Here is a 26940-nt window from a genome sequence, read left to right on the forward strand (position 1 = left end):
CAAGATATCCACAATGCAAGCCTACTTTTTCTTGCAGTTCAGATTCTCTCTGTGCAGTCTGGATCTGCAGGTCACTGACCAGTTGTTGCTGCTGTCTGAGCTCTTCCTGAATCTCAATGTTCTGCATAAATAATTGAAATGTTGCAAAAAGAAAAAGACAGTTTTACAATTCTGTACTTGGTTTATAATGGACCACACACTTCTAGAGGAGCTATTTAAAAAGAAACCTTAACCATTGCAAATCAGCTTAAAAGCAGTCTAGTTACTGAGTCAGTAAAACACACAGGCCACAAAATGTGTGAATACATCACATTACATCACATCATTGACTGGCAGATTAAATTCTCTCTCATTTTATCACATACTGACCATCTCAATGTTCTCCTGCATGTCAGCCTTCAACTGGTTCTTTTCAGCTCTGACACCATCCAGTATTTCCTGAAGCTCATCTCTCTCCTTAGAGAGAGATGAAATCTGTTCCTGAAGCACTCCCAGTTGAGGTTCAGTCTCAGTTGCCTGAACAATGTCTCTCCTCTCAGCCAAGAGTTGATCACGTTCACCTGTAACGAGCTTCAACTCTTCAGAGAGATGTCGAACCTGGAGAGATTTTAAAATCAGTGGATAATAGCAGTAACATCTTCTGCAATACTGAAACTCTGGAGTTTCAATAGGATCGTCAGTCGACACGATGAATTTAAATGTTACCTTTTCCCGTAGTTCTTCGGTAAATGAATCCTTATTCTCTTCAGCACTGTCTGTCAATAGAGATTTTCTCTCTGCAGTTTGACTCTTCCGGTCACTTACTAGCTGTTCCTGAGTACTTCTGAGCTGCTCCTGAGTCTCTACAGCCTGAACGCCATGAACAAAATTGTAAATCGCAAAATAACGGAGTTAAATTACATTACGGTCTGTACCATTCAATAATTAATACACAACAGTAAACAGTGGTCTCCCTTTATACTGCAGAACCAGTTACAAGGCAGTATGGTCATGGCTCCCATTTTTCCTATAATGCCATTCCACTAGCAGTTTCATTCTTGCTATAAAGTGGAACACAAACAGCAGTCTTCAAACTATGGCTCATGACTACAGGGTAACAAAGGGAGGCACTACATTTCATAACATGCGACTACAATGATAAAAATACCTGGAAGCCATTTTCCTTTGGTAAAGTAACTTGATAATTTGTGCTATGAAAAGAACTTTGAAATACCAACTAGTACAAGTAGAACATAAAATCCTTAACAATAATAGAATGCTGAACCACTATAATGCCTAACCATGCACATTTTTATAGGACAAGTATATAGCAAATACCAAGTAAAAACATACCATCTCAATGTTCTCCTGCAGGTCAGCCTGGAGTTGGTTCTTTTCAGCTCTGACACTCTCCAGCATTTTCTGAAGCTCGTCTCTCTCCTTAGTGAGAAATGAAATCTGTTCTTGAAGCACTCCCAGTTGAAGCTCATACTTTGAACTACATTGTCTCATCTCAGCCAGGAGATTATCCCGTTCGCAGGTTACCACTTTCAGTTCCATAGTCATCTGTTTAAATCAGAAAAAATGCTAAACAAAACAGTTCCATTTTCTCTTACAATAGTGCAGGGTGTGGTTATGTTAATGAAATATTTTCAATAAACTCAAACTTACTTTTTCTTGTAGTTCTTTTATTCCACTCAAGTTTTCTTCACCACTTACTACTTGGGATTCTCTCACTGCAATCTGTTTTTGTAGGTCAGTGATTTGTTGCTGCTGTTGTCTCAGCTCTTCTTGAGTATCAATAGCCTGTATAAAATGACTAGAATTAAAAAATCAACAATGATAAAAGGTCATCTGTATACTGAAGTCGCCCCCACCCCATCTATAGAGTGAATTTAATGTTTCCTTTATTGGTCATTAACAGCACTAGTCAAGTCAAAGTATGCTGGTTTCTAAATGCATGTAACAAATGACAAATCAACATGCTCTCAAGTTTACTATATCACACTTGTATTTGTCCTTTCCTTTGACACCCATTAAAGTAATTTTCAATATCTACAAATCACAAGTTAAACTGAACTATAATAATGACTCTCTATTATTACTTCCAGATTTAACTGTTTTCTTGGAAAAGTAACTCTGTGTACTGCACAACTCAGAAGAAAACACATGAATGCTAAACCAACGTCCAACCTCCAACCTATACCCTGAGCAGTACAAAGCAGATTATACCAAGACAACCCATGGAAAAGCCCAATCCTGTGTTTTCTAACATTCACCATCTCAATGTTTTCCTGCAGGTCAGCTTCCAGTTGTTTCTTTTCCATTTTGATGCCCCCCAGTATTTCCTGAAGCTCGTCTCTCTCCTTAGTGAGAGATGAAATCTGTTCCTGCAGCTCTCCCAGGTGAAGCTCAGGCTCTGCTTGCCGAGCCATATTTGATGCCAGAGCTCTCTCAGTCATGAGGTGGTCCCGTTCACTGGTTAACAAGTTTAGTGCCTCAGTTAGCTGAAGAACCTGGAGGATGGGGGGGTTATTTGTAAGTTTGTATAATGCATGTTATTTATTTAAAAAAGGGCAATAAATGTTCTATTCTTAGTGTTTTACTGCCATGCAGAAATGTTTATTTTGTATTATTTACATACCTTCTGTCTCATTTATGTGACTAGTATTCATACTCACTTTGTCCTCCAAATTTGCAGATTCTTTGATTTCAATGTTTGATAGCTGTAGTTCTTTCTCTGCAATCTGACTTTTCAGTTCATTAACTAGTCTCTGCTGCTGCTCAAGCTCCTGCTGGGACACTCTCAATTGTTCCTGAATCTCAACAGACTAGAGAGAATCAAAGAAAAGCACACCCATCTTCAATATGAAAACTAGGACTTAAATTCAGTGACTATTTGTCAGTGTCCAAAAAACAAACTCAACTATAGAGGAATGGATTTATTTTGGACCAACTTGGGTTCTTATTTGAAATCCATTCATTGTGCAATAAGTTTGATGTTTTGGCACTTGATGCTATGTTAGTTTCAGACTGTCTGCATCATCAATGGCTAACTCACGGATGAAAGTGGACAATGATCATTTTGACAAACTCCTGGGGCAAAACCAATCCCACCAACTGTATAATAACAAATCATAAATTATACTCATTTTTATAGATAAGCTCTGGACCAGTAACCCTTTTTATTCAGTAAAACTAGTCACTTTTGGTATCATAGGTGAGGGTTTCATTCTAGCATCAATGCCAGAAGCAATGGTCAAAGAATTTTGTGTCTCAATCATAGGTGCCTAACTGTTAAACAGTATGGGGCTAGAGAAGCAAATGTTTGTTGGTTTTATTTATTTATTTATTTACAATTAAGCAGCTCTAAGATAACAAGCAAACCTTGCTGTTGTGAAACTACGGTTTCAGCAATTGCAAACCTAGAAAACTGGGCAGATGTTTCAGCATAAAATGTACAACATGTACTGAGCATGCATTAAATAGAAATACATGTAAGTTTCTGCACAGTGCTACACCCAGAATTCCCACATGTAGTTTATTAAAGGAAAGTGTTAAACAAAGAAAAGCAAGTACTGTTCTTTAGAACATAATTATTCCCCAAGTAAAAAATAATACAGCAGTTTCCTCATTCTTTGTCCGGGTCTGTTTAAACCCATATAAAGTATAAATCAAACACAGCACCAACTAACAGATTAAAGCACATAATCTTAGGCATACCAAATGTGACTCACCAATTCAGTATTCTCCTGCATGTCAGCCTTCAATTGGTTCTTTTCAGTTCTGACACCTTCCAGTATTTCTTGAAGCTCATCTCTCTCCTTAACAAGAGATGAAATTCGTTCTTGCAATACTTCCACCTGAAGGTCTGAACTCGGTGCAGTGTTTCTCCTCTCAGCCAGAATATCATCTCGTTCACTGGTTATCAACTCCTCAGCAACCTGGTTTACCTAAAAAAATTAAACAAAATAAATTGAATCAAAAATTAAATAAAATATCCACTGTGAAAATGGTGTGACCCGTCACCTTTAGTTTTGAAGCACTGAGTCAATACTCACAGATTCAGTATTCACCTGCATGACCTCCAGTTTTTGAAGGAGCTCATCTCGTGCTTGTGCTGTTGCTGCCATCTTCTCCTCTAGATATTGCAGCCTGCAAGTCTGCTCTAGATTATCCCTCTCCATGCACGCCAGTCGAGATGTACTGGTGCTCAATTCCTCCTGCAGGCACTCTACCTCCGCAACAAGCCTGTTCCGGCTCTGGAGCAGCTCCTCTTTCTCAGCCAATAGGTTGCTATAGCCTAAAGTATCTACAGAAATCTAGGAATTCAAGATAAATTGTCAGCTTGTCTCAGACTTTACATTTTCAAGCTCATCTGACTACACTATATAACACAAGTTTTGTTCCTGGGTAGTAAGTGTTATTTCCTAATTGCTTATGCCTCAAAAGTATAGAAAATGGCTATTATTCCCCACAAATTTTGCTTTTGTAACCAGGACAGTGATATTTCAAAATATATTTATTTCCAATGGGAAAACGTGCAAATTTTTTTTCTGACTTTATGTGAACAAAGACACACATGTGAATCCACATTAACATGTATTTATACTAAAGTGATACAAAGATGACTACAAAAGATTTAGAAGTGAGTAGTTTTGAGATTTACAATTATACTGTAAATCATATTTTTCTGACTTTATGTGAACAGAAAGACACACATTTGCCCGTTTTCCCATTGGAAATAGTGATATTTTGAAATATCACTGTCCTGGTCACAAAAGCAAAGTCTGTGGGGAATAATAGCCATTTTCTATACTTTTGAGGCATAAGCAATTAGGAAATAACACTTACTACCCAGGAACAAAAAAAAAAAAAAAAAATTGTTACATGGTGTTATCAGAAAGACTAGTATGAGTGTTTATATTTATATGCAACCAATTCCAACACTGTTTTAAAATAATAATCTTCATTTAACGATTGAGGTTTTACAGCACACAAGTGTGGTTAAAGTTTTGTTTTCATACCTCCTTCTCCACACATTTTGACAATGTTCTCTCTACCATACTGGCCAACTGAGCTTCTTTTTCTTCAATCTGATTCTTCAGGCCACCTACCAACTGCTGGGTCTGGTTCAACTCTTCCCGAGTGTTGCATAGGTCAGTCAGAGTCTAAAAAAAAGACAAAAGCGATTAATGTTTCATTACTGTTAAGGGTCATGGTGGGAGCACAAAATTTGCTATTAACAATTTAAATTAATATGATGCCTATTTGTCTACAGCATATTTAGCAGAAACTATTTTTCTAGTAGCAAATGCATCTTTTCACTGTATACTAATCCTTCAGCAATCAAATTGTACAAATTCAGATCATGTTAGATTTGAAATACTGTTTAAATACAAACCTTTTCTAGATCTTGTTGAACATTAGTCAGTGCATCTCGCTCAGACTGCACAGTCTCCAGAACTTGCTGGAGGCAATCTTTTTCTTGATTAAGAGCTTCCATCTCTCCATGGAGCTGCTGCAGTTTGTTACCCTGCTCCATCCTCTCCAACTGGGACACATTGGTCCTCAGCTCCAGCTCTACATTCAATCTGTCCAGGCTCTCAGTCAAAGTTTCTTTCTCAGACTGGAGGCCACTCACTTCCACAGATTTCTGGTTAAGTTCATCTGACAGTGTAGTTAACTTGAAAAAAATATTGAGATTTGAAAGTACTGGTTTGTTTAAACAAATTTCAATATAAATTATAATATGGTTACACATTTTTTTTCCTTATAAGCTTGACATCTACAAATCAGTCTAAAAAAACACAAGAAACATGCAAGCAATACTAAAGGAATTATGGTCATCGACTAACCTGTATTTCCAGCATCTGTAGATCATTTAGGAGTTGTTCTTTGTCTGCTATTAGGCTCTCAGATTCAGCCTTGATTTGTTCACAGTTTTGAGTTGATTGCATTAACTGCTGCACTTCACTGAGCTGCTGCATTAAGTCCACCACCTTCATCTCTGCGTCGTTTAGCTTGGATACGGTTTCTGACAGCTTCTCACTTGCCTGCTTAGCAGCTTCAGTCAATTCCTGAATCCTACTGTCTCTTTCAGCAATTTTCGAGTCCAGGCCTTCTCTTTCAGATGTCACAATGCACAGCTCATTAGTCACACGACAGACCTAACAATGGGCATATACATACATATTAGTATTGTGGATTTCTTTAGTGTATAGATCCTTTTTGGAGTTTTATTCACAATGGTCTGCAGTGTTAATAGAAGTAAAGTGAGGTGTATATTGAACTTACCTCCCGATGATTTTTTAATTTTATCCTTTCTATACCATTAGTATTATCTAATAATCTGCTACTATATTTTAACCTACCTTGTTGTGCTTGAGGGTGTTGTGTGGTCATCGTAATTCCTCAATCTCATACACATCATTAAATAATGCTTATGATGTGGTCTTAATGTGAATAAATACTCAGATTGTCTATTTAGTCGATCTAATACGGTAAATGTCATAGTGTTTATTCAGGTTAATGAACAAAATTTTTTTCCGTAATTTCCATAATTGTGAGGCAATGTGTTTTATCCTGGCCTTTTTGTCTGTTTTTTTATTTGTACCCTCAAACACATTTTATGTTGTAAATTCTGTGTAACTCATTAAACTCTGTATTGCTCACCTTTCCCCATTTCTGACTGCCATAGAATTCTAAGGATATTTCATTGAGTTTTCTAGTCCGTCACCGTTAAATTTTTGTACCTTAGCGTGACGGGTCAACTTTCTTTTCTTCAGTTTCAGGAGTTACTTTAATGAATTGATACAGTTTTGTTTTGTAACCATCAATTGCCATGGGCGCAAACAGTTAAAAAGTGATGTTGTCAGTATCTTTCTTGACAGCAGGTATTCTAGACAGGCGTTTTCTTTGATTTTACGTGGCACAGTGATACATGGTTAGCACTCGTGAAGCGATTTGCCTTTATTCCCAAGTAGTTCCTAATTGTGACATTTTGCTGGATATTGTAACGACTTGAAACACTGATGGATCAATAAGTATGCAGCATTCAGACACTGTTTTATAATGTAAAAGGATCTTTATGCACCCCTGCTTACACAGTGAACCCACGTTTCTCACCTGCTTCATTAGTCCTGCAACTTTTTCAGGTAGGTGCTGGAGTGCTGATGAAGCATCAACCTCCTCCTTTAAAGCAGTTTTATCTGCAACCGTTTGTTTTAATTCCTTCTTTAGATCTGCAACTCTTCTTTCTAGCTCAATACGTTCAACCAGATCTGGAAAAAAAAAAGACAAACACGTTATTCTGAAATGCCTCACTTAAATAGTGCCCAACTTGCTGGACATGTGTAGCGATTTTTATATAGGGACTGTATACATTATATATTTTTTGTTGCGACTTTGTTGTGTGGAATTTAATAAGCGAGAACCAAAACGGTGTGGCCCCCTCCCCCCTCCTTCATTTTACATCATTTCCACATTTGTTTTAAAGAGTTAAAATATTTAAAATTAAATTTCCGTTTGTTCAGCTACAAAAAAGCACAAGTAAACCTCATGTTATTAATTTATGAAAACGTGTCTGGCCACTGTTTACTGTGAAGAAACAGCAATGGCAAGGAATAAAATGTGGTGTCAACTTTATGTACTATTTATTTCAAATAAACAAAACAACATTTTACTTGAACAGTTATAGGGATCCTTTGTTTTGTAGTTAATTCACTAGGGTAAACTAAGGCCAAAACAATGTATTCTTTATTCCTGTGCTATTTCCTACTTTTGACGTGTGACATATTACTGTAAAATAAAAGGTACACACACAGGGGCCACAGCCCCCTAAATCTGCCTGAGTTTTGAGCAATATAATGGCTTTTATTACTTTTTGAAAACGAACGAATATTCAAACGAATATTTAAATTGTGAGCGAATATCCGAACATGAAATCCTGTGTTCGTCCCAGCAGTAATGGCGAATTAAGGTCTCGCATCTTGTTTAAAAGAAACTAAATAAAACTAGAGTGTAACATACCTTTGGGAACCTTGCCATCCAGAAGTGTAGTTAGTTTAGTATTTTCAATAAAGGCCTGCTGCAGTTCCTTCTGCAGATCAATTTGCATGTTCTTATAGCGTAACTTTTCAGCCTCCAGCTGACTGCACAATGTCAGCCTATCCTTTTCCATCTGCTGATACTTCACTGTCTTTTCATCCTGTTAAAGACACAGAATAGAACACTTGAGCTGATTTCCAGTCACACACATGCCCCCCCCCCCCAAAAAAACCCCAGTATTTACCATTTTTTCCTTCATCTCCAGATTTTCACTTCTAAGGATTGCAAATTCTTTCTTGGTGTCACGAGTGACAGTCTCTGCATCTTGAAGCGAATGCCTTAGCTGATGAATCTGCTCCACCAAATCTTTATCCACCTTTAAAAAATATTCCAGAATCAAAAAGTAAGAAATTAGGAATTCCTAGAACAGATAAGATCCCCAAAAAATAACTGCTGCAAATATTTCATATAATTGATTGCAAGGTAGGAGGAACACTGCTATTTTGGCTGTAAGAAATGGTCAATATATAACCTTCAAATAATTACCAATGTTAGTCTGCAGGGGTCTGCAATTCACATTTCTTATTTATTTTTCCTATGTTTGTAGAGACGTTTGTAGGAGAGACTGGCAAGTTTCTGAAAACCGAACTGTGGAAGTCTAGCACCAAAGCGCAAACATTTTAAAACATTTAAGTCCCACCCCTATCACTTCTGATTGGCTAGTTGTGAAAGATGCTGATCTTCTACTGGTTACAAATAAACACAGAAAACGACTGCCAAGAACACCTCTGGAAATGCAGACTAACCTTTTAAATTGAAGGTTGTAACTTAAATGTGATACTGCTTTAATACACGAACCTGACATTTAAGTGCAGCAATCTAGTAAAGTTAAAACAAAACTAAAAAAAAGAAAAAAGCCACACCTCACCAGTCGCTAAGTTATATAGCAGATTAGAAAAAAAGTGTTGTGTATTTATAACACTTTGTGATAAAAGTACTTGTTGGAATGTTTACTGTTTAGAAGCATTTCAAGACAAACTTTCCCTGGCAAAAAATTGTATATATTTGTTTTCTTTAGATTTTAGTATTTAGCGCGTATCATATATATATGATATATATATATATATCATATATAATATATATTATCTATATATATATATATATATATTAATAATAATGTCTTCGTTATAATCAATAAACAACCCTTTACGCATTAGGTAGCTAAACACTGTGACAATTTTATACTTATAACTATTGATAGACAAATGTTTGATAGTATATATTATACACACACCCACCCCTCGTTATATCGCCCGTCACTATACTGCGGATTCAGATATATCACGGTCCTGGAGTCGGCTCCCAAATTTTACTGTAACTGCGTATGCCTTAGCTGCAATATACATAGGCACATAGAATTACTGTTCATTTTATTTCGCATTGCACATCAAACAATATACAAAACAATTAAAAACAAAGTATTACATTTAGTACTGTTATCATATACACACGCATTGCACAATAACACAAAGCAAATTAAATACTTGCTGAAGCGGTTTTTATTTTAGTCAGAGGTATTCACGTGTGGCAGCAATGCACGAGCAAAAGCCACAAGGTAGTGACGTCAGTTCCCTAGCAACAAGTCTTCTATGTTGTTGATGGGAATGAGTTCTTTCAATGCAGCGGGTTTGTGCATTTGAGAAAGCGGAAAATAAATTAACTGGAGACTGATGTTGATGAGAAGTAATTACCCTCTGCTTTACGAACTAAAACTGTGTGGAAAAAGCAGGTTGCGTATAGGATATATACTGGACCCTGACACACCAGATAAACTGAGGGAGTGGTTGTACAGTATTTGTTAGCCTATTTGTTTTTCTATGGGTCTCTCACTATATCGTGGCCCTTGATATATAGCAGATTTATATTGGACCCCGACACCCATGATATAATCGAGTGGTATGTAGGTATGTATGTACTGTACATATTTAAAATAAAATAGACTAACTCTCATGGCAGTGTGTTTATGTATTAATTAATTAATGTATTTTTCAATGAGAGTAGTACAGGAGAAAGAATGTTGCCCCCCCAAATAAAACCATAAGGGTATGAAACCAGGACCACCCTGCTGCAGCAGTGTTCCAGTTAGCCATCATGGGATAAGATGTTAGATGAGGAAAAATAGCTGTAAAATGTTGTGCACGATTTTTTTTTTTTTTTTTTTTTAAGTATAGATATAAACAAAAATAAATATTATTTTGTCTTTGCAGAATGTGATGTAGCCTACTGTGAGTATGTGCATTTTGGCAGGAAAGCAGTACAAACTGCAAGATACTTGTCAGGTTATACAGGTAAGTCCTTTATAAATCCGGGGTTCAGAAGTTACAAAACAGAAAGAATGTCAAGAAAATCTGAATTCCACAAAGTAGCAGTAACAGTTTGGAATGATTGTGGTTATTTCAATACATATTTCAGTTTTTTTTAATTTTAACTGGTTATTTCAATACATATTTATTTATCAAATAAAGCCTATAATCCTTCCTGTCCTTTTCATAAGAAAGTTAATAAACGAGGGGAGGCCATTCGGCCCATCTTGCTCGTTTGGTTGTTAGTAGTTTATTGATCACAGGCCTTTTTTATAGCTTCCCCACATTGTCTAGATGAAGACATTTATGAGTCAATATAAACTCGCTTTTTTTTCCATAGATTCAATTTCAGTATCTCCCATATATTTATAATGCAAATTTTTATTGCCTGCATGCAGTACCTTACACTTTTCTATTAAAAGCCATTTGCCATGTGCTTGCCCATTTCTGAATACTGTCTAGATCATTTTGGATGATCTTTGCTGCTGCATCAGTGTTTGGTGCAACTCCTATTTTATCTCATCTGCAAATTTAACAAGTTTGCTTACTATACCACAATCTAAATCATTAATGTAGATTAGGAATAGCAGAGGACCTAATACTGATCCCGTGATCAAGTGGCGTCCACCTGTCTACATCCTTTGCTTGAAAAACACGCCCCTGAGTCATAAGTACCCCCCTGTGTATAATATTGCAGGTTCATTCTCAGCTCTATGCACAATACTGTGGCGATCAGAACCGATAGCAAAAACAAAAAAGCCAGAGACAGTGGAATACTACAATGCCACAAAGTTCGGTGTAGGTGTCCAGGACCAGAAGGCATGATAGTATTCAGTCACAGGCGGATCTCATCGGTGGCATGTGACTATTTTATAACATTTTGGACTTGGCAGCCATCATTGTGTATGGTTTTGTACAAGGAATGTTCCAGGGAAAACTGCATCAGGAGGGACTTCATCTTGCAATTAGCCATGTAGCTTCGGCAAACACATATGGATCAGAAAAGGGCAGAGACAGATGTCCTTTTCTGGCAGTGCTGCAGCTGCTGCACCCACATGCAAGAGGAAACGGTGTCAGGTTGCAAAATGCAACAAAACTTTAGATGTCTGCGGTAGTTGTGGAAGGGCAGTGTGCAGTAAATGCTCAGGTAAAGTGGAGAAGCATGCATTGTGTGTGGACTGTACAGTTTAGAAAGCTGCCAGGTATGCAGTCTAAATAAAGATGTTCTGTAAATAGTTTATTGTATTGGTTATTTATGTTTTGAAGTTGTGCATTATTTTTAAATTTTGTATGTTATTTTTACAAACAAATAAAATGTTTATACAATTTCCTATGTACAGACCCACTACAAAATAGTTACTAGTAGTATGTTTATTTAAAGTTTTCTACTGCTCATTTTGAATTTATATATATATTATATATATTATATATATATATATTAGTTTTGTTTTCCATTTAAATATGGTGTTTCTGCTATGCAAATGTTTTATTGTTTTATACAATCGTTTGTCTTTCATTATCATATTACTGCGGTTTAAAAAGCTACCGGTTAAAAGGACCGGTTTGGCATTTCTAGGTAGTTCAAAATTCCGGCGCTTCAGGTGTTAAAGTATGTTATACAGTCGTTGAGGTGGGTAACCTTTTGTATATCTTGAAGAATTTAGTGAACCAGTCAAGCTACAAGGCTAGATCCTCCCCTGTTAACCACCAATTGATTGACTGCGTTTTGTGAGATGGGTAACAGGCAAGTAGATTTTTCTAGCATTCTGTCCCTTTCAAAAAAAAAATTAAAATTGCACACCCCTGGTCTGTATATATAAAATAATCTATTCAATTGCTCATATCGTTTAAATAGGATTCCATGGTGCATATGATACTTAACCAACATGTTGATTTTCACACGCATGGTACTTAAAAAGGGCCTTATTTTAAATGTTCTAAATAGCATGTAAACCACTATTGTTTTGAGAAACAAAATAGACCCCAAGTCTGCTTGTTGCCTTATTTGCTTATGGATCAGGGACTTACTGATGACTGTAGGTCTGCAATCAACTCTTTAGTCCGAGAAAGTTCAGCCTGAGAAATAAACAAAAGAAATAACGCAGGTATTCTGGAAACTATAGTTAATTTTAGGCAGTAATACAGCAAACACATAGGAATTGATGAGTGGTCACTGCAGGTGATCTGTAATACGAGTTTGACCATTTCAAATGCATGTGGTAACAATTCTCAGCAATACCAGTTACAATGTAATTGCTTAAGCATCTTATGAATTTGAAAAATATGTATATATATATATATATATATATATTTTTATATTTACTTAAAAATATAATATATATTATAATATATATATATATCCTATATATAAGTATATATATATATATATTTTTTTTTTTCTTAAAAAGGAGGACAATTTTTGGTGCAGATTTAAAGATAATGGACCTATCAACAGTCAACAGCACAACCTCACCTTAAGGCCTTGGATACATACTTCAGCATTTTCAGTGCCTTTCTTTAAGCTGGTGATTTCATGCATTAGGTCAGCCTGCAAGGGCAGTTAAACAGGCAAAAAGCATAGGAGGAGTTAGGAAGCAGCAACCAATTAATAGACCTCCCATTTCAACAGCAGAGGAGCAGGGTTGATTGTGTCTTGGGTTAGATTTAGACAGTGAAAAACCATAGCTTTAAAAGACCAATTTTATATGGCAGCCTTATCCACGGAACAGGTTTCAACAATATTTAGTTTACCTTTATATCCCATTAATTTTAATATATTTTTATAAGTCTCTTTCAAAATATGAAGTAATCTGAACCAAGTGACTGATGAAGGTTGTTGCTGCATAGTACATGATATACTCTCCGATTAAAAACAGAATCTGTGGTCAGTACTACAAACCCGACTACTTAATCTTCCATGTATTACTGTAGTTACTGAATGTTACCATTACTAGTTACAGTAGTGTTAGTTATTGCATTTGTACTAGTTTTTGAATAAGGTCAACTGTGTATGCTTTGGGATGCTTATGAAAAGCATTTTATAAAATTAAATGTTGCTGTTGTTGAATAAACTGAAGTCAATTCAACTAATTTATACTTGTGCACTCGTATAAACACTTGTATAATGCTTTCATACTAGGGCTCCAAATTAATGACAGCCATGCGGCAATTGTTATGGGTCAATTGCTGCAATGCCCATTAAAATGTATATCTATTCACTGCAATTATGGCCGATGTTACCTTTTTACTACAGCAACTAAAGACATATCAAATTAGGAAGTGTTTGGATCCAAACAATAACATGATTGATTTGCGTGGTTAAAAACTAAGTAGCAGATTTCCTAAAAATGTAGCGTTACACATCCCCACGTGTTGCTACAACTTTATACTTCTAAGTTTAAAGTCTGTTTTAAAATTCTTTAAAATGTCAGCTTATGGCGGAGTGTCCCGCCCCTTTGTTTATTTTGTATTGTTATTATGATTTAGATTTATATATGATGGTGAAAAGCTGTGTTTATTTGTATTGTTGGCTGGACTAACGCCGTCTGCAAGGTTACTGCTTTATTTTTAAAAACTTGTGAGGATGCGTGACTGATCAGCTATTGATTATTTAAATTAGCCGACAGTCACACATCCTTATTAATCTCGTGCAGACTAATTAATTAATAGCTAGTTAACCCCTCGGCCAGAATATAAAAGCCTGCAACTGTCTGCACTCAGGAGGAGCGTCAGAGGAGAGATGGAAGTCTGAAGAAAATGAGTAAACAATTGCTATACATGCTGGCTAAAAAGCAGCACGATACTTGTTTTGCTTCTGGTTATCTGTGTATTTGTTTGGCCAACGCACCTTTTTGCTTGTAGTGTTTTGTTTAAAACTTTTGTTTGTTTACTGTTTAATAAACATACTGAGCGCCACAGCGTTACAGTTTTGCCCTGCCATTCACTGTTTTAGTATGTTTCTGGTCTGACCTCACCCCTGCAAAGCCACCCTTTCACACACTTCCAGTGAAGTGATAGTGTACGGATTATTGCCCACATTGTCAAACAGGTAACACAGCAATAACAATCCATGATGTGGTATGGAAAGGAAAAGCCAGAGCACTTTCAAGAAAAATAAAAATAAAAAAAACCTGCTCTTCCTGTAGTGATTTAGTTGGCAGATCTCAAACCCCATGAACTACAGCGGCCATTTTAAAAGAAGAGCTTTAAAACAGACTAAAGTTAGAAGTGTAAAAGGTTGTCAGGATGTTACCAATGAAAAGAAAAATTAGAGGTACATTTAAAACAGTTGTAGCAACACATGGGGGAAATATGCTATATTTTAATTTGTCACATCAGAAGGAAAAAAAATAACATTAAACTAAGCAAATGGACATGCATAATAGTGTCATCTCAGTCAAGAGTTGTAGGTTTTTCAGGTTTAAAAAAAAACTCACTTGAATATGGTTCAAGTGCTGTTATCCCTTTATATTTATTTTTTACCATAACAAAACAAAGGTAGGAAATACTTTTCCATATTGTATTAGTGTTTATCATGAATATTTGGCCATATTAAAGAAAAATCAGGTTTACGTTGTTTCAGTTCATCCATCAATGCTACACAGTGCATCAGCATTTTGTATGTTACATGCAGAAATTATATTTCAGTGTACCTTACATTAAACTGTGTAGAAATATTTAAAATTATGAACGAATATCCAAACATGAAAATCCTGTGTTTACATACATAGATAGACCTTTTTACCTCATGTTCATGCCGAACTTCTTTCTCCAGAGCCTCAAATTCATGCATTTCATTCTTCTCCTTAAGTTTGAATTGCAGTTCCTTTTTTTCATTTCTTAATCCTTCAATTTCCAGTGTCATGTTATCACATGCATCACGGAGAACATCCATCTCTGAAAGCAATTTCTCCTGTGTAGATAAAGGAACTCGGGATTAACATTTAGCAGAGAATAACTATGCAAATAAAAGAAAAAGCACCCATGTGGACATACTATAAAATAAAGTTTTACCAGACAAAGGTAAATAAAAATTGGACAGCTATTCGAGACTTCAACAGCTAAGATCCTAGTCAGAGTACCGTTACAAAAAGAATGTCAATGATTTCTATTAGCAGTACAGATGTCACAAACTCACAAAAAATACATGTTAATGAACACAACTTACATATTTGGTAAATCACTCACTAAAATCTGGAAAGAAAGTGAGCTGTAAACATTTCAAGTCATGAAAACAAGTGAATATAACAACTTTCACAAATGTCTACATTATAATCTACAATGTTTTAAAAATAAGTTACTTTTGTTTAATTAATGTAATCATACCTTTTCAGCCTCCAGAGCTTCACAAAGCTGTATAGTCTCCAGTAAATCCTATGGATATTGTATAGATCAAACAAACAGTTAATTCAACAACAATCCTTTCACTGTGCACAACAAACAGTCATTTAAATTTATAAAATGTGTAAACTGCAATCCAATCATATTGTACCAGTGAAATACGTTAGTTGTTCTAGAAAGTTAACTACATGGACTTTTGGAATACTAACCTGTTGACGAGAGTCCTGAAGATTATCCTTGTCTTGGTTCTCCTGAATGTGAAGACTATGCTCCAGCTCCATAATCCTTTTCTCCAAAGCAGCTTTATTTTCAGTATATTCTTCTTTAGATGTTGAATGCTGCTGTTCAAGCTCTAGAATTCTCTCTTCTAGGCCCTTCCTGACATATTCATGTTCTAGCTCTTTAGTTTGGTTTTCCAAGACTTGCCGCTCCAAATCAACAATCCGCTCTTCAAGGACCCCTTTCACTTCCTCGGGTTCTGCTCCTTTAACCTCCCCAGCTTGGGACTGTAGCTGCTGCTCTAGTTCAGACACCCTTTTCTCCAAGAAGCTTCTCATTCCGGTCAGTAGAGCTTTTTCATTTCTTTCACTTTGAAGCTGCTGTTCTAAATTTGCAATTGTAGCTTCCTTGTCATCCATTTGAGGAGAAGCCACATCAAATGCACTAAATTGTAACAACATTTTAAAATTCAAGAATTGTTTTGCTTTTAGCAGTTCAGAAGTAAAAATGAAATGTCCCTATATAGTTTCATAGTGCACTGTGGTGTATTCTACATACTATACTGAATTGAACAGACCTCCATCAATAAGTTTACCTGGATATAAGGCTCACATTTGCATATCCCTTGCATACAACAACCTCTGAGCATTGGGTTATATGTTAAGGATAGTGTATGACTAAATATAAAAGAACTGTACAAAACTAATTCCAACCAGGCATGGCTGTACTAAGCAAGATTATAGGTTAACACAAATAAATATATAATTTAAAAAATAAATAAATAGACCCATACACTACTGTTTTCTTTACCTTTCCTGTCCATCAAATGGCGGATATTCCTCTAAAGCAGTGGAATAAGCATTTCTGCTCCTGCGAACAGATACGTTACGACTTGCATCTAGTTCAAATGGATCATCCAAGGTATGTGACCATGAATCCTCAATTTCAGTACAATCGGCTGTTAAAAAAATAAATAAAATAAAATTTAAAAAAAAAAACGCAAACAGTGGGGTTACTTACTGGATCGCAATTAATCAAACAATTTTAATTGCATTTTCTTTCAAATCATGAATTATACATTTCATAAGGCTCACAACATGTCATTAAATACATCTCTGAAAATGCAACTGAATACTCCAGTTACAATTTACATAGAAAACATTAAACACTGACCATATCACACACATATATGATGAAATATCTTTGAATAGACCATATCCAATTCTGCATTCAGATTTGCTATTAAAATGTGATTGGTTAAGTTGAACTTACTTATAAATGTTCATCTTTAACCCTGTTGACATTTCTCAGTTTTATTTATTTATTAAATTTTTTAAAGTTAATTTTTCACTGCTCTTGTACAATTCCTACACTTTGCATAAATGTTTTTTGGGATGAACAGAAATATAATTCACTGTACCACTGTTCCATGGCCATGTACTGCATTATGCATTTTTTTGTTTTTACCCCAAACTACCTTCACAGTATAACGATTAAGTGCAGTAAAAACATGAAGAAAACATATCAACCACCACATACATAGATACTAAACAAGACCAGAGGTCGTGCTAGCTTTTCTGTTCATGGGTTCCTTAAAACGCACATGCTCAAAATTTTGGGGCCCATCCATCAGATACTAAACAATCAGTTGGTAACACAAAGGCTAATAAACAGGGATGTGCATTTTGGTATATTTAAACTATGCTAGGTCACAGTTTAAGCAATCTGTCTGCGCATAGATATCAGGGCTATGTTCGAAGGTTTGTTCGCTTGCCAGGGATTCGAAGGTTGTTTTAAACCTTCAAAGGTTCGTCAGACATCATTGATGCACCGTGGCTCCCCTCCCCGTTAACAAAAATTGTTTGACAATATACAAATACTACAAAATCACACATTAAATGTCAATCGCATGCAAAATTCGATATTTTGGGATTTATAGAATGCATATTACTTAAACAAAAGCTGTTGTATTACATCCACTACCAAATTGTTACACGTAGGCGCTTTATGGAGCCACTGCAGTGATGGAGCAGGGTACAGTATCCAAAGAACTGGGGCCGTACGGTTGTAGTGCTTCAGTAAAATATGTACTGAATACCTAGTGTACAAGATATTGTAAGAAAAGTGCTATGGTAGAATATGTTTCAAATATACAAACTATATAATAACACTAAATTTTAATTTCGAAAACTGAGCACAGTCCGTCCCTCCCCCCTCCAGCTCGTGTTATCCGTAAGCAAATCTTTAATTTCTTCATTCTCCACCTCGACAGCAAAGTGTTGTATAGCGTAAACTGTATTGAAAGAAACATCCTGAAACCTCTCTGCCATTTAAGATTTTTGTTAAATGGCCAGACAAAAAAAAAAAAAAAAAATGAATGCAAACTGTGTGAGCAATTCATATCATGGGAGGTATAACCAATCTCTGGGGTCACTTAACAAGCGTAAGTTCATATTAATATTTTAGTAGTAATAAAATGTGACTGATAACCTCCTTGGAACTGTGACTTAAATAAAGCTTTGTTTTGCCCAAGTCCACTGCAGTTGTGCCATGCAAGCTTACTGTATGTATCGTAAACATTTTCAAATTACGTGTAAATAAACAACATGCATTTTTATTTAAGTTATAATAAACATGGATTACTGTTCTATACAATGTATTTTTAAACTACATGTGAATGCTTTATTCCATTTATATGAATTACCTGTAAAATAGGATTTTCAAACAAACTATAAACAAGTAGCTATGGTGACGTCACTAGTAAATTATGCAAATGAGTACCATCAAAGGTTCGAACCTTCCTTCAGTAATGCGTTCCGAACTTTTGAAGGTCAAAATGTAGACTTTGTTGCAACCCTAATAGATATACATATGAATATAGACACATTTTTCTTTATGCTAGTATATAGTAACAGTAGATCGCACCTATGACTACCAGTCGGGATTCTGAAGGCTGCTACACCAGACGCGATGAGGCAAGCAGAACTGTGCAGCGATGCGTCAAAATGAAGATAACCTATAGTTTTGATTAGTATCTTTCACACCACACGACTCAACAGACGACAGAGGAGCGGTTCAAAATAAAAAGGACAGACTCCTATTTTTATGCGGTTTGACAAGCGTTAACTAGGGCAATCAGAGAACAGTACACGTGGTCCAGCAGGGTAAAGCGTTATCCAAAATAACAACGAAAAAAATACTTGTCGTTGAAAAAATACCCTGAGCTTTATGACAAAGGACATCACAATTATAAAGATACAAATTTGAAAGATAATATATGGGAGTCCGTTTCAGAGGAACTGGATAAGCCTGGTGTGTATGATTTATTGCCATACATGTTGAAATACTGTCACAGAAGACACTCTGTCCACCAAAGCGTGTGCCCTCAGCCGACTTTTTTTTTTTCTTTTCACACTGCAGACTCACCATGCAGCCACCTCAGCTACAGCGTCGAAGGACAACGCAGCTCTGGACAGCTTACAGGCAAGCCCGCAGGCACCCAGCCAGACTACAGGGATCGCTGGTGCGAGGTGAGTAGAGGACACCCTGTCCAACCTAAGACCCCCCCTACCCCCGGGAGCCATGGACTCCAACCGGCGACCTCCAGCTTATATAGAGAGCATCCTGCACTCCACTTGGAGTGCCTTTTCCAAGATATGTACCAGTCTTGATCATAGTTTTGTCAATAGCAATTTTGAACAGTTGTATAGATCTGGCAGTTTTCAAACCAGTCGCATCGCCTCCGTCTCTTCTGGTGTGTATGGTCACTTTGCAGCGAAACTGTCTCTTATCCAATTTAAAAAATAAATAAATAAAAATTGTATGTGATGTGTGGAAACCTTAAGCAGTGTTTGTTGCCTTCACCTACACATGTTTTCATCTTTTGTCTGTGTTGAAGCAAAGATTTTTGAAAATCTGTGCGCATATGCATTTTTTTTGCTCAGCAGCTTTTTCACACACACTACAGTACATCTTGCCTTCTTGATAAACAAGCCACGGGTACATCATCTCCCATTCAGAATCATAAGAATGTACTTTTCGTATGTGTTTTTCTGCATTACTACGGCTTACTGATTTGGCCACTGTTGTATAGTAGTCTCAGGACAGAGTTTACCACCAGACAATTAATAAATATGCACTACTTGTCATGATGCACGTGCATCAATATAAGAAATTAACTCAATACGTATGTTAATAAACTACAATAAAAGTAACAGACAAACCACCGTTAATAAACTGTCAAACTAAATTGACACACAAGCCCTACACGTTAAAAAAAATGCAGCAGCAATATAAGACTTTCACATTGTTTAACAGAATGGTGAAGCAACTCAATATATACCATATACAGAGAATCTATTAGATATACATTAGGTCAAATTGATAGTATATAATTGAATAGATATATATATATTATATAGTTATATATCGTATATATATTATAGTAACACACTATATATACATATATATATATATATATATACACATATATATATAATATATTATTCATATATGTATATATATATATTGTAAAATGTGTACATATACATATATATATATATATATATATATATATATATACATATGATATATAATATAATATATATGTATAAATGTATATATATATATGTATAATATACACATACATATTATATATATATATATATATATATATATATATATTATCTATATAGTTATATATATATATATATATATCTTATATAAATATATATATATAAACAAATATATACATATATACACACACATCCATAATATATATATATATATATTATATATATATATATATATATATATATATATATATATATATATATATATATATATATATATAATATACTATTGTTATTAACTTTTGTGTTGTCCATTTATATCTGTTAGGCATTATGTTGAGGTGCTGATCAGTGTCTGACAATATATTTAATATAAAGACTGAAATAATGGAAATAATTAAACTTTAGGCTTCCAACTTACAGTCTTCAAATTCAGTTAGTGTTGACATTTCACATTTCATTCTTTTGACAAAAGGTTCAGATGTAGGCAGACCATCAAACTTAAATCCTCCACTTGAATGCAAGCTATCACGCAATTTCCCTGGAGCCCAGGTAACTCTCCTCTTATTTTTTATCTGTAAATTATATATGAAAAGGCTTTAAAAAAACATCAAAAAGACTTACAAAAACTATCTTTACATAAAAAGATAAACATTTAAGTGCCTTTCAATGAACAGCCACCAATAACAAAAACATGTAGGATACAGTGTTTTAGAAGCTGCTAGAGCCTCTTACACACACACCTTCAGTTCCTTCTTTGATAAATCTGAGGTAACAATAATTTTGGTCAAGTTCTTTATTCTATCTTCTTGTTCTCTTTGAAGTTGTTCCTTTTCCAACAGTAGCTGTGCAAATTCAATCTTCTCAGTTGCATGTGCACGTGTCGCAGAAAAAACCTTTACAGAAAATATATACATAAAAAAAAAAAAGTTTAGTTTTATATTCAATATACAATAGATGGGGGGGGGGGGGAACGACACGACGACACAAAACCCTCTTAAATAAAACCCCTAAACACCAGCAGTCTTTTTTTGTTGTAATTCAGACTTAATTTAAGTAACACTGTTAAAACAGACAGAAATCTGCAGGGAGCATCACATGTACCAAAATGTACTTGCCTCTTCCAGACGTTTCTTGAGCTCCACAATTTCATTTCGATATCTTTTCATCAATGCCTCGTCATCCAACACCTCATTGACGTGAGGATCATTCTTCATGTGTTTAGCAGTGCTGGGGGGGGGGGGGTAGCAGGGGGGTCATTAAGGCATTAAATCACTTTCTCAATACAACTGCACTGACAATGAGACAGTAAAGGCAAGGTATTTTACCTGAAGAGTGCTGAGTGTTTCTTCAATTGTGGCTGGAGTGATTGTGCAAATGATCACTGTTTTTGCATTACCACCCAAAGAATTTTGAAGAATTCTGGTAAGTTTGCTGTCTCTATAATTGATAAATCCCCTGTGGTTAAATAAAACATTTTGTTACACTCCATGGTCCATGACTGCTTCACATTATCAAAGTAATTTTAGATCTGTATAAGCATCCTTTAATTGCCTTTAAGCATGTTGAACATAAACTAGACATTTCATTTTTAACAAGGCATCCCAAAAACTTAGTAATGATTCAACTTACCCAGCATGGCCATCACTCAGTTTTTTGATTACTTGGCCAATGACGAACAAACTCCGGTTAATATTGCAGCCTTCTTTTAGTCTAAGACCTAAAACAAAATAAACTATTATATGGTACTTGTGTTTGAACATGAAATGTTTGCTGTGTATTTACTTTAAGATGTTTTAAGTATACGGTTAATACCAATAATTATGTGACTTTATATTGAAATGTTTGCTCGTCAGCAGCATGACAAATGTGTAACCATTCATAAATAACCTTGTGTAGAATCTAAACTCCCATAACCGTTTTGTACTTTTCACATACACAAGTAGCTTGATTAGATAGTATACAACTGACTAAAAGGTGGATTAGAGAATGTACTGAGTATTAGAGTCTGTTGAATTAGTTGCAGCAACTGCAAGGCCTAATGCTATGTGAACCAAAACTGTTGATAAAGACTTCAAGCAAACAGAATGAATTAACTACAACAATGTGTACTACTGGGTTTAACACAGAAGCAGTTATGAAATATGTAAACATGAAAGGCCCAGACCACACTACATAACCGATCTTGAGAACCGTATTCAAAAACACTTGAATTAATCCAGCTCAAAACGTCTACACTGAAGTACTGTTTCATGTTTAGTCAAGCTTAATGCGTGCACACACTATTATTAAAGTTTAGTTCCAGTTCCTAGCAGCGCAATGGACTGTGGGACTTAATACGATAGTATCCCACCATGCACTGTCTGTTTATGACCTTTCAAATATGGAGCCCGTACCCCTGGAAGACATAGCACTGCTTAGCATGAACATTATGGGTTAATTTCTTGAAAATACAAGTTATCAGCAATGGAGAACGCAGCAATGGTCTCGCCACAGGCAAGCTTTGTATAGGTTCCTGCACTGGTTAGGTGTTCTTTCAAAGCCTGCTTCTTGCATGCAAGTAGACATTTTATCATAAATGTGTACATTTTGTTTTGAACTCTGAAATAGTTCAAGAACTTCTTCTTTGCTGCAGATATCAATAAGTGCCTTGATTTTGGCAAGTGACAACGTCGCTCGACAATCCACCATTTTACAACATAAGCCTAAAATGGTACAACAGTATTGATGATCATTCTCAACTCCATCAGGCACCTGTTCAGAGTACTGCATTTGCAATGTCCATGAGCCAAAACATAAGACAACATTTAGGGATATTGGAGGATGCACAACAAATGTAGTTCGGTATTACACCATCCACACTTCTGACAAACCGCACCACCTGATTCGATCTCATTTAGAACCGGACTAGAGACTACCCCTTGAGGTGGTCTCGAGTCCAGTATTAAACGTGGCACACTTTTAAGATGATTTGAAGGCAACCAATATGGTTTAAAAGGCATAGTGTGGACAGGGCCCAAGTTAGGTATAAAACAGGCTAATTTAGAACTGTGTTGCACCAGGAAGAATGAAATAAAAGACTGCTAGACTGTCTCTCTGCAATATAGGTTAAATATTAGTATTAAACTGACCAATTATTCTATCGAGTGAATAATTCTGAGTAACCCATCAGAAAGACTTGCATTAGTGAACCACTTAACACATCTAAATTACTGATTATTTTCTACCAAAAAAGGATGTGGTGATAAACATTGACACCTTGCAGTCTTGTCTAATTAATAATAGCTCAAAACGTTACCTGCTGCTCCAGTTTGGCTAGCTCTTTCACTTCCTGCCAAGTCAACCAAATTCTATAAAAACAAAATAAAATAACAAATACACTTGATTTAGCCTACATAGGAGTAATATATGGTACATGTTTATAATATTCTAACTTAAATTAATTTGGTCTACAGATAGTAGTCAAATACAGCATTACCTCTAAGCTTTTTGAATACTGAGAAACTTGCCATTTTGACTGAGAAAGTGTAAATTATCAGTGTGAAACCTTCGGCCACACATTAACCCTTTTAATATATTTTTGTTGAATTATATAATTTTGAAACAATATTTTAATTTACTTTAAATTTAAACGAGACATTTATTGTGGCTCTGCATTTATAAAATGTACTTGGCATTCACATAGATGTAGATTTAGGTGGGCCTCGATGCAAACTGGGTTAGGTTAGCTTACTTTGAGAAAGCTCTGCCTTGAGCGCAGTACCTTAGGTCTTAGTTTTTCAGTATAGAAGAATGAAACGCTTTGCCACTGTTGCCGTCTTATTTGCTTTCTTATTCTCTACGTGTTTACTACTGGCATTATGTTGATGGTATTGACTCGTACATAGTCACACGAACTACAGCAAAACTAATACTACTATCGCACCATCCTCATATAGATAATCAGATTTCTTTTAGCTCTGTCTTACTGAAACATTGTTTTTTTTTCTTTGCTGGTGCAGCCGCCATGTTGAGTTTCAACAGACATGAAGTCACACGATGAATAAACTCGCAAAAAAATGTCTTCTTCAATTACTATACACTTGTATGTGTATTTTTGACTAATGTGCCGATTACATTTTTACCAGTTTCAAAACACTTGAGATGAGTTCTGTAATGATCGCTTTTTAAAAGGGGAAATAAAACAAAAAAATCTGTCAGTGTGAGTATTGTGATTTTTATTTATGTTTTCTGGAGTATTTATACTTCTAATTAATGCAGAATATTGTGCTTCATTGATTTTAGTATTCAATTATACGACGAGTTAAAAACTGTAAAGTTCATGAGCAGCACCACCTATAGAGGCAGAATCGCCAGGCGCCTCGCCCACCCTGTACCAGTAGATTCACTGGTGCCCGAGTGAGCTCTGCACTAATGTGACTTGCACTTTGAGATAAATCAGAGAATCAGCTGCAAGACAGACACAAATATGCTTGTTAATGCTTTGTAAGAATGGTCTCAAAATAATAGGTTTACCTCGAGAGGCTGGAGTCTCGATTGAGGTTTATGATAACTTGTTGCCAGTTACTGCGAAAAATGCGCACATTTTAGCCTTAGAGGGAACGCTAGTCAAGAAACAGAAGCATACCAAATTATAGTTGTTTGTATTGCTTTCTTTTTAAGTTGGTTCTTTGCTTTTTTTAAATATATATTCATACAGAATTTACAAATATTGTAGCTTACCAGGTGGGAAACCATGACAGCTCCATCCACATTTTCTCCCTTAGAAGGATCGCTTTTTTCTCTGCTTTCCAAAATCTACAATAAAAAGCATTTAGAAAAATAAAGTAAATAGCTGGTAATATAGATAACACTGTTATTGCACTGTTAAAAAACTTACCATTCTGAAAATTGTATGAGACCTGCTGCTTCGCTCATTCATTTTGGTCTCTCCGTAATGACGATTTTCTTTCAAAAGACAAAAGGAGAGCGAGAGAGAGAGAGAGAATATTAGATCGCAACAGGAAAATTCTTAATTCAAAACTTTACCTGTTACTTAGTCAGAACATTAGCTAGACATTTTATCCGAATGTTCCACTGTCCCCAACAGTGGCTGCGTTAAGTAACCGAGTGGATCAGAGTGAGAATTATTCCGCTCCCTAAGGTCACAATGAAATCTGCTCTGTAGCGCTCTGAGCTGAGGCAGGGAGTGGAACGGATGATGCCGTTAATTCTACATTTTTCTAATTCTGTCTACTTTTAAGATTAAGTTGGTCCTTTGCAATGCCTAATAAAGGGAAGCATAAGGAGGCAGTCTTTCTAACAATATAATCCCTTCCAATATAAATCACATTTTTATAGATGCATTGAGAACGAACACAAAAAAAACCCTGCTATTTTTGAAAATGCATACCTTTGTACCTGTAGTAAATAAACAACCCATACTATAGAACATTACATTTCCACTTTAGATGTGTGCTTGAAGGGTACATAATACCTTTAGATTTTATTGTGTTACATGTTCCCATGTGTTGCTGCAACTGTTTACGTAAGCCTTGTGTATCATTTTATTTTTTTCCTGCTCACATGTAACCGAGATGGATTTACCAGTGGAAGGAGGATGATGGGAAATGTAGTTCTGAGATCAGGTCAATGCAGGTACATGGGAAGCCATCTTAAGCAGAGAATGCAATTTTACAAGTGGTCAAAATGTAAAAAAAAAAATTAATTACACACACTTGACGTAAAACAGTTTTAGCAACACATGTGAACATAACAATAAAAAACAAAAAAGGTCCTTGTGTACCCTTTAAGCTTTCTTACACACAAAGTACAACCACAAAAAGTGCTTCTTACTCTCTCCTTTCTTTATCCACTCCAGAACATGCTTTACGGTTACAACAACTTCTTCTGTCAGATCAGCAACATATACAGTTCTCTAAGGAAAAAAAAAAAATCAATACAATAATCCAACCATAAAAGCGTATGTTTTTTTTTTTTTTTTTTATTATTTTTATAGTGCATAATTAGTAACATATTAAAAGTTAAGAAATTACTCAGAAGAATACTATCTGGTATCATGTGATACTATTAACAACAATGACATTTGCATGATATGCTTGATAGACATTTGTAAATAACTGAGGAGTTTAAACCAATTACAGAAAACTAAAACATACAGGCCAATCAGTCCTGAATAGAAACAAGTACAAAAAACACACTTACATTCATAGCCTCACGAATTTCTAAAGGTTTCTTTTTCCTGCTGTCACAGAGCAGATCTGTTACAGTCTCATTGTATATTTCCATGTAGGACACACGGAGCAGAAACTCCCTATTAGGGGTCTAAAAGAAACAAGCACGTTAACAAAATAGATTAAAAAAAAAAAAAAAAAAGACAATAAGGGTTGCTTTAGGAACAGCAGCCTGAGTAGTTTTTT

At 35.5% G+C, this 26940-nt stretch overlaps 1 protein-coding gene across 1 annotated transcript in view; it reads right to left on the reverse strand.

Annotated features, from left to right (window-relative positions):
- Nucleotides 1-26940, reverse strand: part of LOC121326546 (centromere-associated protein E-like) — a 71278-nt gene that overhangs the window by 31720 nt on the left and 12618 nt on the right. Inside the window, exons 5-35 of the mRNA XM_041269886.1 lie at nt 26726-26845; nt 26357-26438; nt 25401-25468; nt 25244-25318; nt 23820-23871; nt 22154-22241; nt 21846-21979; nt 21640-21755; nt 21265-21417; nt 20943-21096; nt 16761-16908; nt 15941-16394; nt 15717-15764; nt 15136-15303; nt 12865-12939; nt 12420-12467; nt 8273-8404; nt 8011-8188; nt 7108-7262; nt 5838-6149; nt 5384-5665; nt 5007-5150; nt 4041-4301; nt 3717-3932; nt 2661-2810; nt 2259-2495; nt 1651-1785; nt 1333-1545; nt 706-849; nt 370-597; nt 26-121 (exon numbers count right to left, since the gene is read on the reverse strand). Of these exons, the coding sequence (XP_041125820.1) occupies nt 26-121; nt 370-597; nt 706-849; nt 1333-1545; nt 1651-1785; nt 2259-2495; nt 2661-2810; nt 3717-3932; nt 4041-4301; nt 5007-5150; nt 5384-5665; nt 5838-6149; nt 7108-7262; nt 8011-8188; nt 8273-8404; nt 12420-12467; nt 12865-12939; nt 15136-15303; nt 15717-15764; nt 15941-16394; nt 16761-16908; nt 20943-21096; nt 21265-21417; nt 21640-21755; nt 21846-21979; nt 22154-22241; nt 23820-23871; nt 25244-25318; nt 25401-25468; nt 26357-26438; nt 26726-26845 (4866 nt within the window). The remainder of the gene's footprint in view (nt 1-25; nt 122-369; nt 598-705; nt 850-1332; nt 1546-1650; nt 1786-2258; nt 2496-2660; nt 2811-3716; nt 3933-4040; nt 4302-5006; nt 5151-5383; nt 5666-5837; nt 6150-7107; nt 7263-8010; nt 8189-8272; nt 8405-12419; nt 12468-12864; nt 12940-15135; nt 15304-15716; nt 15765-15940; nt 16395-16760; nt 16909-20942; nt 21097-21264; nt 21418-21639; nt 21756-21845; nt 21980-22153; nt 22242-23819; nt 23872-25243; nt 25319-25400; nt 25469-26356; nt 26439-26725; nt 26846-26940) is intronic.

This window comes from Polyodon spathula, chromosome 2 (genome assembly GCF_017654505.1).
Source record: "Polyodon spathula isolate WHYD16114869_AA chromosome 2, ASM1765450v1, whole genome shotgun sequence".
Classification (NCBI taxonomy): domain Eukaryota; kingdom Metazoa; phylum Chordata; class Actinopteri; order Acipenseriformes; family Polyodontidae; genus Polyodon; species Polyodon spathula.